This window comes from Hypanus sabinus, chromosome 17, assembly GCF_030144855.1.
Source record: "Hypanus sabinus isolate sHypSab1 chromosome 17, sHypSab1.hap1, whole genome shotgun sequence".
Lineage (NCBI taxonomy): Eukaryota > Metazoa > Chordata > Chondrichthyes > Myliobatiformes > Dasyatidae > Hypanus > Hypanus sabinus.
In genome coordinates, this window is record NC_082722.1 from 18,314,751 (window position 1) to 18,329,828 (window position 15,078).

A 15,078-nucleotide genomic window follows, 5' to 3' on the forward strand; every position below is an offset into this window, starting at 1 on the left:
GCTCCATGGTTTCATTTGAAATTGGAGTAAATCTGAAAGAGTGTAGCCCATTTGATGTATCAGTCTCTTCAACTATAGATCTCCCTTCACAGTCCGAGAGCCACCTTCAGACTTGCATCTCCCTCAAGGCATCTGTAAAGCAAACACAGCACTGCAGCTGTGCAGCGTTGAGCTTGATGCATATCTATTCATCTGTCATTCATCAGTTTTTCATGATCATTACTGAAGTGAACAGGTACCTTCTCATCTTTTCTATAATCCACTGACCTTTCCTCACCTACTGTGTTAAAGGTTCTAATCCTGAACCGCAGCTCTCTGCAGTTTCATAATAAGTTACTCTCCTGATTCGACAAGTACTCTAGTTAAGTAGGGATTATCCCTTTTCCCGCTGATCAACCAACAACCCTTCAGTCCACAACTCCTACCCTGTTGAACAAACAGAATTTCTCTGTGTGCAGAGAATAGCTATCGTCCCATTGAATCAACCTCATCAAATCGTTCTTTCTCAGCTGTCTAGCCTCCTTCACACCCCCTTACCCCACTCCATGTGGACTGCTTTTCCCAAGTTGACAGCTTTCGGTTTATTCCCTAGAACTTCCTGTCTGAACTTTCCTAGCTTTAAAAACTTATCGCCAGCTATCTTACACCCATGTTCTCTAATCTTGCTCTTCCTTGCTTTGCATTTGTTTCCTTTCGCCTCTGGAAAGCATCTTCAGATGGTTCTCTCCACCTAAGTCCCACATTAATAAATGTGTTCTTGAGATTTGCATACTGCACTTTTCCCTTTCAGTAGTTGTTCCAAATGAATTCATAGTCAGCCATGAAATGTGAGTTGAGTCAAATGCAACCTAGAGCAGGAAACTGTTGCCAGTTTTCCTTCCTAGCTGGACATCCATAAACCACTTATTTTTACAGGCAACTCAATAAGCTTTCCTTATGTCAGCCCGTAAATAACCAGTTTTGTTGAATTAGAAATGGAGAAAGAATCATACTCAATGGAGGTGCCTTTTGTGAAAGGCTGCTTTTTAATTTGGATATTATTTACACATTATTTCTTTTATAACCATATAACAATTACAGCATGGAAACAGGCCATCTCGGCCCTTCTAGTCCTTGCCGAACACTTGCTCTCACCTAGTTCCACTGGCGCGCACTCAGTCCATAACCCTCCATTCCTTTCCTGTCCATACACCAATCCAATTTTTTTTTAAATGACAAAATCGAACCTGCCTCTACCACTTCTACTGGAAGCTCATTCCACACAGCTACCACTCTCTGAGTAAAGAAGTTCCCCCTCATGTTAACCTTAAACCTTTGACCCCTAACTCTCAACTCATGTCCTCTTGTTTGAATCTCCCCTACTCTCAATGGAAAAAGTCTATCCACGTCAACTCTATCGATCCCCCTCATAATTTTAAATTCCTCTATCAAGTCCCCCCTCAACCTTCTATGCTCCAAAGAATAAAGACTGAACTTGTTCAACCTTTCTCTGTAATTTAGGTGCTGAAACCCAGGTAACATTCTAGTAAATCTCCTCTGTACTCTCTTTATTTGGTTGACATTTTTCCTATAATTCGGTGACCAGAACTGTACACAATACTTCAAATTTGGCCTCACCAATGCCTTGCATAATTTTAACATTACATCCCAACTCCTATACTCAATGCTCTGATTTATAAAGGCCAGCATACCAAAAGCTTTCTTCACCACCCTGTCCACATGAGATTCCACCTTCAGGGAACTATGCACCATTATTCCTAGATCACTCTGTTCTACTGCATTTCTCAATGCCCTACCATTTACCATGTATGTCCTATTTTGATTATTCCTACCAAAATGTAGCACTTCACACTTACCAGCAATAAACTCCATCTGCCATCTTTCAGCCCACTCTTCTAACTGGCCTAAATCTCTCTGCAAGCTTTGAAAACCTACTTCATTTTTCACAACACCACCTATTTTAGTATCATCAGCATACTTACTAATCCAATTTACCACCGCATCATCCAGATCATTAATGTATATGACAAACAACATTGGACCCAGTACAGATCCATGAGGCACACCACTAGTCACCGGCCTCCAACCTGACAAACGGTTATCCACCACTACTCTCTGACATCTCCCATCCAGCCACTGTTGAATCCATTTTACTACTTCAATATTAATACCTAACGATTGAATCTTCCTAACTAACTTTACATGTGGAACCTTGTCAAAGGCCTTACTGAAGTCCACATAGACAACATCCACTGCTTTACCCTTGTCAACTTTCCTAGGAACCTCTTCAAAAAATCAATAAGATTTGTGAAACTTGACCTTCCACGCACAAATCCATGCTGGCTACTCCTAATCAGATCCTGTCTATCTAGATAATTATATATACCATCTCTAAGAATACTTCCCATTAATTTACCCACCACTGACGTCAAACTTACAGGCTGATAATTGCTAGGTTTACTCGTTTTAAACAATGGAACCACATGAGCAATATGCCAATCCTCTGGCACCATATTTCATGTAATATGTTCTATTTACTGACATTGTGTATTGGCAATACTGACAATATACTTACGAATGCATCAACAAGGACGCAAGTATTATAGCGTGGAACCTTGGAAGGATTCTTCTGCTGAAGTGGAATGCCTGGGAAATGGACTATATGCCATTAGGTCACAAGGTCTATTTGCTACAAATTACATTATGACAGACCTGTTCGGTCAAGGCTGGAGGTGCTCGACAATTCAGCCAGCAAAAGGAAGTGTCCTTTTGAATTCCTTTCCACAAGTGTCGGGATGTTCTGGTAGGATTTTACTAAGTGTTTTAATGATACATGGGCAATAACATCAACCTGTACTGCAAATGGACTCTCTTCTGAAAGCAAGGCAGGTTGGGCACATGCTGATAGAGGTTTAGAAAACTGAGCAGGGAGCATGTTAAAATTCTAATGATCATTCTCAGTGCTTGACTCCTCAACTCACTGCCATAGTGGAGCATTAAAATGTGCCTGTAAATTAGTTAGAGGCTGGTTAATTATCATGCATCATTTGAAAGTTGATAGATTTTTAATTGGCTTTGTTTATCATTTCTCTTGACCCTGTAATTTAGACTTCCGGTTAAGTGACAAGTGTGTTTTCTCTTTTTAAATTTTGTTTCTAGAATGGGACGAGTTTCCATGTCTTTGATCAGGGCAGGTTTGCTAAGGAAGTGCTGCCTAAATACTTCAAACACAACAACATGGCCAGCTTCGTGAGGCAGCTAAACATGTGTAAGTGATACTACCAGTTGTTGTAGATGGTTGTTTTGGACAGGTTGAGCTGCACTGCAAATACTGTGAATCTGAGTCTAATGTCATTACGCGTTACCACCTGCATTCTTGTATTCCATCTCTCCTTGAAATAAAGGTTAATGCTCCTTACAATTTTTCTAATTAATCAACCTTTTAATTGTTAACTTAATTACCCCTCCATGTTTTTTAGATTGATGCTAGTTTGCTGCTCCAAAATCTCTTTGCTGAGGCCCAATATCTTGCAATTTAGTAAGCAATCACATTACTTCATAAACTTAGACCATAAGACTGGACATAGGATTACACCCAAAGTGGATGCCTTTTTACACCCTGGTATTCAATTCCATCTTCCATTTTTCCCCACTCATTGAATGCATCATTATTCCTTTGCAATTCCAACTTAATGTCCCTTCTAAATTAATGACTGCACTGTTGTACAGCAAAGGAATGCCAGATAATATAGAACATCAACTTTTCACTATCCTCAACATTGCCTGTTAATAGTGTAGTGGTTTGGTTTCTGGAATAGCAGCCTATGTTCTGGACCACTGGCCCAGGGACATGAGTTCAAGTCCCACCATAGCAGCTGGGGAATGTAAATTAATCTCATTAAATAAATCTGGAATTAATAAAAAAACTGAAACAATTGATCCATCATTAAAAAGTCAATTGGTTGATTAATGTCCTTCAGGAAAGAAAACCTGTTGGCCTGGCCTACCAATAAGGTTCTTGATTACTTCCTCACTTCAGGAGAAATTAGAGGTGTACATATTGACAGAGTCAGTGAACCACATTCTGTGAATGAATAAAGAAAAATGAGAAATGGAAGCTCTGTGTGTCCCTCTGTAGATTCAGAGAACATAGAAAAGGGTTTGTTAGCCAACCATCATGGATGCTAAACCCAATAAATAGAACATGCTTTAGCCATTTGATGTTTGTGCTCATTGATATTTGTTTTAAATTGTCTGAATCTTTGCCTCTTCCAATGATTGTTTATAAATATAATGTGAAATATGAATAGGAAAATGAATGTTGAAAATAAGAATGGCAACTAAAACCTGATTTAGGTTCCAGAGGAACTGCTGCTACTGTGTTGGGAGTTGCTAACACACAGACCTATTCAATTGTAGCTATCCCAAAATGGAGCAGGAGGGGTGAGAATTAGAATTGAAGAGTGAGCTAGCAGAATCTGAAGTGGGAATAGTGAAATGCAATCTTCTGATTAGGCTTTTGTGGTATATTTCCTTTCAGTTAGTCCTAACAAAGAGTCTTGGCCCTAAACGTCAACAGCGCTTCTCCCTATAGATGTTGCCTGGCCTGCTGTGTTCCACCAGCATTTTGTGTGTGCTGTTGTTTGAATTTCCAGCATCTGCAGATTTCCTCGTGTTTGCTAGACAAAAGAGAGTCAGTGGATGTTGTTTACTTGGATGTTCAGAAGGCCTTTGACAAGGTGCCACATGAGGTTGCTAAACAAGATAAGAGCCCATGGTATTACAGGTATGATACAGAAGATTAGCTGACTGGCATAAGGCAAAGAGTGGGAATAAAGGGGGCCTTTACCGTTTGGCTGCTGGGGCCAGTGGTATACCACAGATGTTGGTCTATGGTCTGTTACTTTTCACATTATATTTTAATGGTCTAGATGATGAAATTCAGTGTAGGGAAATGTGTGATCATGCACCTTGGTTGAAGGTATAAAGGTGTAGACTATTTCCTAAATGAGGAGCAAATTCAGGCCTTATTTAGAGTGTTGTGAGCAGTTTTGGGCCCCATATGTAAGAAAAGATATGCTGGTATTGGAGAAGGTTCAGAGATTTACGAGAATGATCCCAGGAATGAAAGGGTTAATTATTGAGTAGCATTTGATGCTTCTGGGATTGTACTCACTGGAGTTTAGAGGAATGAGGGGGATCTCATTAAAATCTACTGAATATTGAAAAGCATTAATGGAATGGATGTGGAGTGGATATTTCCAATAGTGAGCGTGTAGAACCAGAGGGGACAGTCTCAAAAGAGAAGGATGTTTCTTTCGAATAGAGATGAGAAGGAATTTCTTTAGCCAGAGAGTGGTGATCTGTGGAATTCATTGCCACAATGGAGGCAAAGTCATTAGGTATATTTGGGTGGTTGATAGGTTCTTGATTAGTTAAGGCTTTGGGGGCTATGGGGAAAAAGCAAAAGAATAGACTTGTGAGGGAAAATAAATCAGCCATGATGGACTGGCAGAGCAGACTCAGTGGGCTGTATAGCTTAATTCTGATTCTGATCCTATGTCCAGTCTTATGGTCTAAGTTTATGAAGTAATGTCTTTGAGAAAAACAAAAGCAAATAAACTCATTGAGTCAGAAGGGGATCGATGAGTAGAGAACTGAAAATGGTATAGTATTATCATGGAATAGTTGACTATTTGCCTTGACCTCACTCACATTCCTATAATTTCTGTTTCCTAATCTTTGTACTTCAAGTTATTGGTCATTGATTATCATTGGGATTAATGTTCTTAACTCACGTGTGTAGGATGGGATCCTTGCTATCCCTCTGCTCAGAAACTGGAAGACATTACATGAATCCTTTATCTACTTCAAGCCAATCCCTAGCGTACTGAAACGTCTTGCAGGAACTGAAGCGGCTTCATAGTAAATTAATTTTGCTTTCTGAAAGATAACTTCTGAATTGCATTATGGACATAAATTATCTTTCGAGAAATTTCAAAATGTTCGTATCCTATCAAGTCAATCAACTGTTGGGTTAGAGAGAGGAGAAAGTTTGCACCTGATACAGAAGTTGAGCTGGAAGTCCTTTAGCTGTGTTTCTGGTTCTGCTTCACCTGCTCAATCAGCCCTATAGGTCAAAAGATTGGAAGGACCCATTCTTCCAACTGACGAATTTTGGTGGCTAAATCTAAGACCGTTTCTTTCTATGAGTTAAAAACATAAGTTCTGTGATACGAGATTCTGAATGGAAAAATGGAAAAGAGGATTGGATACAGCATCACAAATATATTTCCTGATTTGGATTTGCTGTAAGCATAAACCATATCACTTATTGATCACACCTTCTCATGTCCTGTCTTTCCATTCTTCTGCTTCCAGGTGTAAAGGAAATGGTTTGTTATTAATAACATACAGATAATTCAGTGTATCCTATTTGGTGCTGGCGTTACCTCCAGGTGGATGTTGGCAGAAATCAAGTACTACACATACTATTCATACCATGCAAGTTTTATTCCCAATCTGCTTTACAGTTCTGTCCTCAGTCACTTTATGGTAAAACTCTTGGAATCAGTCACCTGTTTGGAAATTCCAATGGATTAGTACCTGTATCATGAGTGCCAATTCGAACCGAACCATGGTTCCCATGTTCCTTTTGACACACGAAGGCTCTTGCTTCTGCACTCACTTCAAATCCACTGGGTTCAGTTTCCCTTTAAGCTCACCTGGGTCCTATTCCCCACACTTCCTTTAAACGTCCATAATATCAGATGGTCTAGAAAATCTGTCAGACCAGCATCACCAAATTCCCTAGGGCCCTGGTTAAAGGGAGTTTTCTGCAATTGTTAATTCTGCCTGAGACCATAAGATGGCCATTGAGCCCATTGAGTCTGTTTTGCTATTCCATCATGGCTGCCTTATTTTGCCTTTCAATCCCATTCTTTTGCCTTCTCCCCATAGCCATTGGAACTCCTAACCAATCTAGAACTTATCAACCTCTGCTTTAAATACACTCAGTGTCTTGGCACCTGCAGCTATTTGTGACAATCAGTTTCACATATTCACCATCTTCTGGCTAATAAAAATTCCTTATCATCTATTTTCTAAATGGACATCTTTCTTTTCTGAAGTTGTGCCCTCTGGTCAGAAACTCATCCAGTATAAGAGACATCTTCTCCATGTCCATTCTATCCAGGCCATTCAATGTTCAAAAGCTTTAATGATAGACCCCTCATTCTTCCACACTCCAGTGAGTACAGGTTTAGAGCCATCTAGTGTGCCTCATGCATTAACCCTTGCATTCCCAGAATCCTTCTCATGAACTCCCACGGGGTCCCTCTCCGATGCCAGGATATCTTTTCTTAAATAAACTGCTCACAATACTCCAAGTGCAGTCTGATCAATGCCTTACAAAACCTCAGCATTATACCCTTGCTCTTATATTCAAGTCCTCTTGAAATGAATACTAAAATTGCATTTTCCTTCCTTACCACCGACTCAACCTCCAAAGTAACCTTTAGGGAGCTCCAAAGTCCATTTTGCACCTCTGATTTTTTAAAATTTTCTCCCCATTTAGAAAATAGTCTACACTTTTATTTCCTCCGCCAAAATGCATGACCATGCACTTCCCTACATGGTATTCCATCTGCCACTTCTTTGCCCATTCTCCCAATCTGCTTCAGTCTTCCTTCAAACATCTTGCTTTCTCATCAGTACTTGCCCTCTGCTAGTCTTCATATCATCCACAACTTGGCCACAAAGCCATCAATTCAGACCTCCAAATCATTGACATATAACATGAAAAGAAGCAGTTCCAATACCAACGGCTGCAGAATCAGTAGTGGAAAGAGGGAGCAGTTTCAGGTTCCCTGGGGTTAGCATTTCTGAGGATCTATCCTGGGCCCAATGTAACACAAAAGTCACAACAGTGACTTGAAAGTAGGGTTTTGAGGATTTTTTTGATGTTTTCAGTAGGATTCTGAGGTTAAGTATGTCACCTGCAAATTTATACAGAAATATCAATTATATAGCTTCTATCACCCAAGACAACTCCGCCTTCATGTAGGACTTAGGTCCGGGCGCACCCTGTCCCGCTGAAGGAGCTCTGTCTATGGCGAGTGTTTGGCGCCAGACAAATAACCAGACACGTGGTGGTGTCACCTAAAATCACTGAAGTCTCCGGCAGCAGGGAGATGGATTCCAAGCTTTGGTGGAGGATTGTCTTTGTACAACAACAGCAAAGGTTGGGCGACGTCTAGTCTAGGGTGTGATTCCCAATTGGAAACAGCAGTAGAGGTCAAATGCTCTCATTGGATGAGCACTGTGGCAACAGAAGGCAACAGCAAACCACTGTTGAAATTTCTGTGTAACCCTTACCCAACAGGCTGGTATATGTCTAGGGGAAAAAGGGATCCAGCCACTCTCCAACCCACCTCCCGTACACGCAGGTGCTGTGAGAATCGAGTTTACACCTCGAGCCCGCCAACAGTATCAAATCCACAACAAATACCGTTATGAAATACACTTTAAAGAGTTTACTAAAATTAAAAAGAGTAGTAAGCAATACAATATATATACACAAGGAAAAAAAACAAAAGGCGCCACTTATCAAAGTTCAGTCTGTTTAGTGCACTCGTTGGAGCTCAATCAACGAACCAATCGACCCATCCGGCCGTCGCACCTGGGACCACCCCGGTGGTCTTACGAGCAGTCCAGCACACGTCCACCTTCTTCCATGTCTTCCTCGGCCTCCCCCAAAAAACCCGCGAAAACCCCTCCCCCAAGTTCCCAGCATCACAAGACACAATGACATTCCCCATTGATTAACAAATGAATACAATTACCATATCAGCCATTCTAAAGTGAAACAACGGCTAGAGAAACACTTATCCGACAAAGAAACATTCCTACTTGTAACAAACCAAAGAGGCCATTTTGAGTAACATACCCAGGACATTGTACATTCTCTCCCCACCAGCAAATGTCATGCCCTCATGGCATTACTAGAGGTCCCCAAAGCTTCTTGCAACACACAAAACCCAACCCAGGTGCAGAAGGCAATGACATAACTACCCAGAGCAGTAGAAATCACACTCGGTTCTCCCGGTACCACATATGTCAACCGCTCCGGGGGGCGCCTAATCCTCTGAGATCTCCATACCCCTTCTGCCCCACTGGGCTCCCTCGTCACCTGCGAACACACTGTCTCGGACACCCCAGGTCTACCTGACAGACCCGCACCCCCTTCCTCACAGGGGTCCTCCCTCACCCGAGATCTCTCCGGCTCACGCTCAGATTCCACCCTCTCTCCCACCAATGTAGGCTGCCTCACCATCTGACCCTCAAGACCTTCCCTCCTCTCACCCAATTCAGTATGGGAAGGGCCAGGAGCCTCCTCTCCTGGTACTGGAGCACTAGCGAATGGGAACAGGACCCACTCATCTGAGTCGTCCTCCTCTGAATCGGTAGCCATTCCCGAGTGAGGGACCCGTCCCCGCTCTTCAGCAGCGGGCTCTTCCCGTTCTCCGCTCCCTCGCAGAGTCCTTGTACTGGGCGTAACCTCCCACTCGGGCTCCTTATCCACCTGCACCGCTTGACCCAGTGGCAGCAGGTGATTCCTATGGAGTACCTTGATAGGCCCTTTTCCATCCTCGGGTTTCACCCGGTAAACTGGCAGGTTTGGCATCTGGCTCTCTATTACATAGGGGCTGGCCGCCCATCGATCTGCCAACTTGTGCTTACCAGGGAGTCCCAAATTCCGTAAAAGGACCCGGTCGCCCGGTAATAATTGTACAAACTTCACCTTTCGATCATACCGCATCTTATTCCGCTGATTTTGTTTGGTAGCCGCCGCCTCGACCAACTCGTACGCCCGCTGTAACTCCCTCTTCATGTCGGACACGTACTTTAGATGGGACTTCCCGGGAAATTCACCCACTCCACCTCCAAAACACACGTCAATGGGCAACCTCGCTTCCCGCCCAAACATCAGATAATAGGGTGAATACCCTGTAGCCTCATTGCGAGTACAATTGTAACAGTGAACCAATTGTCCAATATGACGACTCCACCTGCTTTTCTGCCCAATCTCCAGCGTCCCAAGCATATCCAACAGGGTCCTGTTGAATCTCTCTGGCTGAGGATCTCCCTGTGGGTGGTAAGGGGTAGTCCTGGATTTCTCAACCCCAAGCATAGTCAGTAATTCCTGGATAAGGCGGCTCTCAAAGTCCCGCCCCTGATCACTATGGATTCGCCTGGGAAGGCCGTAATGCACAAAGTACTTCTCCCATAACACTTTCGCCACTGTCGTCGCCTTCTGATCCTTGGTGGGAAATGCCTGAGCATAGCGAGTGTAATGATCGGTGATGACTAATACATTCGCGGTGTTGCTGGTGTCAGGCTCAATCGACAGGAAATCCATACATACCAGGTCCAGAGGTCCCGCACTCTGCAAGTGCGACAGTGGAGCCGCCAACGCTGGCAGGGTCTTCCTCTGGATGCAACGACGGCATCCCCTACAGTATTCTTCGACGTCCCCCCTCATCCGGGGCCAGTAGAACCGGTCTTTGAGTAATCCATATGTCTTTTCCACCCCCAAATGTCCAGAATCATCATGTAAGGCCTGGAGTACAGTCTGGTGATACTCCTCTGGCAGGACCAGTTGCCAACAGCGGGGTTGGTCCGGAGGCGTTGTTACCCGGTACAAGATTTTGTTCTTTAACTTCAACCGAGACCACTCCTTCAACAACAGAGGCACGTATGGGTGTTTCGCCTTCTCAGCCAACGCCCCATCCCCCTTCTCGACCGCTCTCCACACTGTGCCAATGCCTGGGTCATTTTGCTGAGCAGTTGCCACTTCCCCCGGACTCAGTTCCGGCAACTGTTTAGTCCCCAGAGCGGTCAGGTCACAGTAAACTAGGGGTATGGCGTCGTCAAAAACCCCCAAATGGTCCACGGCTCGTTCCATCCTCCCTCTTCCCTCGGCCTTCACGGTGATAACAAACTGACACATCGCCTTCACTCCAGGGGCAGGGACACTCTCCCACTCCTCGTCCTTCTCCTCCTCCCCCGGCTCCCGACGAGACAATGCATCCGCATCGATATTCTTGCTTCCGGGGCGGTACCTCAGGCTGAAATCATATACCGACAATGCCGCCAGCCACCGATGTCCTGTGGCATCCAGCTTCGCCGAAGCCAAAATATAAGTGAGAGGATTGTTATCCGTTCTCACCTCAAACTTGGCTCCGTAAAGGTAATCGCCCAGCTTGTCCACCACCGCCCACTTCAGCGCCAGGAACTCCAACTTGTGAGTGGGATAGTTTCTCTCCGATGGCGACAAGCTTCGGCTGACAAAGGCTACCGGCCTCAATGCTTTGCCATGCTCCTGGTACAGAACAGCCCCGAGACCCTCTTCCGCCCCAATGCTCTCTCTTCCTCTCGCACCTCTCTAATCAGTTGCCCGAAGGATGGAGGGGGACCTTTCCTATAAGCCTGCCGGATAGTCCACGCCACCTTGTCCTCCTCCAGAGAGCCACTGAATAGCTGACTCATCCTCACGCTAGCCACGTCAGTCGCCTTCACTACCCCTCGGCGCCGCAGCCCCGAGAGCATCCCCTCCATCCTAAATATGTACTCGGAGAGCTTTTCCCCTCTCCATTGTTCCAGGCGTTGAAACTCTGCTAAAAGCAGCCAGGGTTCCCCTGACAACCCAAACGCTCCCTCCAAAACTTCTAGGCAGTCCTCCACTGAGGCCCCAGGCTTCTCAGCTTTCAACTCCCGGATGGTTGTGGCTGCTAAACCCCTCAAACTTCCCAGCAATCGCTGCCTCTTCTCCTCCTCTGAACCTGGCCACTCCTCTAACATCAAAGACGTATGCTCGATCCAGGTCTCATAGTCCACCTCCCCATCCGGAGTAGGCTTGGCTCCGGAGAACACCCCCAGCTTCAGCCGTGGCCTCTCGGCCACCCCCACCAGGGAATAAAGTGCGGCTGCCAGCTCCGAGACTTCCACCCTACCTGGGGAGCGGGGCTTAGTCACGACTCCCTCCTCCCACCTCCCTTTACTAGTGCCGGGCACCTCTCTGGGGTCCTCCTCTAGCTCTAACTCTTCCCCCGATGTCTCCTCAGCCTCATCCTTGTAGAAGTGGAGCCCCCACGGCCCCTCCTCCCCCGGTACACTGACCGTCGCCGGCAGTCCCACCGTCCTGACTTCAGCACTCGTACGAACCAACACCCAGCTAGACCCCACCTCTTTACCACACCGTCTAGCTACCAATTCAACCTGCCCAATACCCTTCACCGAACTTAAACCCCTCACTATCACGTCTCCTGAAACTCGAAAATCCACTCCGCTCACTACGCATGCGTACTGTACCGGTACATCTTCAAACTGGCACCAACAAACAAACTTATCTCTGTCCATCTCCGCTCTGCTGCCTGCGCGATTCCACAGCCCCTGACAATCCAATCCGGGACGAGCACCCCACAAATGTAACACTTACCCAACAGGCTGGTATATGTCTGATGCACCATCAATAACTCACACTGAGACGTAGGCGAGATATCGGCTTTTATTGACTGGAAGAAGGAACCAGGAGTGAGTGTCTATCATACAAGGTCCTGGAGACTGAGGCCGATCTTCAGGCCGCAGGTCTCCTTTATACAGGGGCCTGTGGGAGGAGCCACAGGAGCAGTCAGCAGGGGCGTGTCCCGACAGGCACATAGTTCACCACATTCACCCCCCCTTCGTTTGAAAAAGTCCTCATGTAGCGAAGGTTCTTACAAGTCAAGCCGATCAGGCGGTCGAATCTGTCGCTGCGATCTACGTAGCACCGGCTGTGACCGCATAGGTGCCGGCAACATTGGCGATTGCACAGGGGACGGGGGTTGCGCGTGTTCTTGCCCACTAGGCGCCGGTGATCCCTCATGCATGTGCGAGGCGCCTGGTATAAATGCGTACGAAACGCCCGGTATACAAGTGTCGTGAGGAGTCTGTGTAGGGCCTGGTGAGTACGGTGTCACCTCTGGTGCAGGGTTCACAGTTATCGGAGAGCCTTCAGGGTAGTGGTCTGCTGCACCTGCGGGTGCCAGGTCGCGGATGGAGACCGTGTCCTCCCGCCCATCAGGTAAGACCACGTAAGCATACTGGGGGTTCGCATGGAGAAGGTGAACCCTCTCCACCAGCGGGGAGTATTTATTGCTCCTCACATGTTTCCGGAGCAGCACTGGCCCCGGGGACGTCAGCCAAACTGGTAGGGTGGTCCCAGTGACAGACTTCCTGGGAAAAGAGAATAGGCGTTCGTGAGGGGTGGCATTGGTGGACGTACATAACAGAGAGCGGATAGAGTGCAGTGCCTCAGGGAGGACCTCCTGCCATCGAGAGACCGGCAACCCTTTGGACTTAAGGGCTAAAAGTGTGGCCTTCCACACTGTGGCATTCTCCCGCTCTACCTGGCCATTACCCCGGGGATTATAACTCGTGGTCCGACTGGTAGCAATGCCCCTAGCTAGCAAGTACTGGCGCAGCTCCTCACTCATAAAGGAGGACCCTCTATCACTGTGGATATAGCAGGGATACCCGAACAGAGTGAAGAGCTGGCGCAGGGCTTTTATGACGGACGTGGCAGTGGTGTCAGGGCAGGGGATGGCAAAGGGGAACCGTGAGAACTCGTCAATAACACTGAGAAAATAGACATTGCGGTCAGTGGAGGGAAGGGGGCCCTTAAAGTCAACACTCAGGCGTTCAAAAGGGCGGGTGGCCTTGACAAGTTGTGCCGTGTCAGGACAGTAGAAGTGCGGTTTGCACTCGGCACAAATTTGGCAGTCCCTGGTCATCGTCCTGATGTCCTCCAGGGAGTACGGCAGGTTCCGAGCTTTCACAAAATGGTAAAATCGGGTGACCCCTGGATGGCAAAGTTGTGCATGAAGGGCGTACAGCTGGTCGAGCTGTGTGCTAGCACATGTTCCCCGGGATAGGGCATCAGGGGGCTCATTGAGTCTGCCAGGCCGGTACAGGATATCATAGGTGTAGGTGGAGAGTTCTATCCTCCACCGCAAAATCTTATCATTTTTGATCTTGCCCCGCTGTTGGTTGCTGAACAGGAACGCAACCGAGCGCTGGTCGGTCAGCACAGTGAATCTTTTGCCAGCAAGATAGTGCCTCCAGTGCCTAACAGCCTCCACTATGGCCTGGGCTTCTTTCTCCACCGCGGAGTGCCGAATTTCAGAGCCTTGGAGGGTGCGAGAAAAGAATGCTACTGGTCTGCCTTCCTGATTAAGGGTAGCAGCCAGAGCGAAATCGGAGGCATCACACTCCACTTGGAAGGGAGCGGTCTCGTCCACTGCATGCATCGTAGCTTTGGCAATGTCCGCTTTAATGCAGTTGAAGGCCGCGCAGGCCTCAGCAGAGAGGGGAAACGAGGTAGACTTGACCAGGGGGCGAGCCTTGTCTGCGTAATAGGGGACCCATTGGGCGTAATAGGAAAAAAACCCCAGGCACCGTCTGAGGGCCTTGAGAGTGGTGGGAAGAGGGAGCTCTAACAGGGGGCGCATACGTTCGGGATCAGGGCCAATAACCCCGTTTTCCACGACATACCCAAGTATAGCAAGGCGGGTGGTACCAAAAACACACTTGTCCCTGTTATAAGTAAGGTTCAGAGCTGCGGCCACTTGGAGAAACCGTTGGAGGTTGGCGTCGTGATCTGGCCTGTCATGACCACAGATGGTGATGTTATCCAGATAGGGAAATGTGGCCTGCAGTTGGTACTGGTCCACCATCCGGTCCATTTCCCTCTGGAAGACAGAGACACCATTCGTGACACCGAAAGGGACGCGCAGGAAGTGATAGAGCCGGCCGCCCGCCTCGAAGGCGGTGTAGGGGCGGTCCTCTGGGCAGATGGGGAGCTGGTGATAAGCGGATTTCAGATCTATTGTCGAGTACACCTTATACTGAGCAATCTGGTTGACCATATCCGCGATGCGGGGTAGGGGGTATGCGTCAAGCTGCGTAAACCTATTGATGGTTTGACTATAGTCCACCACCATCCTATTTTTCTGCCCAGTCCGAACAACAACCACCTGG

General features: G+C 46.7%; 1 protein-coding gene across 1 annotated transcript in view; it reads left to right on the forward strand.

The window, feature by feature from the left end:
- The window catches only part of hsf4 (heat shock transcription factor 4), a 121,463-nt gene that overhangs the window by 38,666 nt on the left and 67,719 nt on the right, over nt 1-15,078 (forward strand). The window contains exon 4 of the mRNA XM_059993413.1: nt 3,160-3,268. Within this exon, the coding sequence (XP_059849396.1) occupies nt 3,160-3,268 (109 nt within the window). The remainder of the gene's footprint in view (nt 1-3,159; nt 3,269-15,078) is intronic.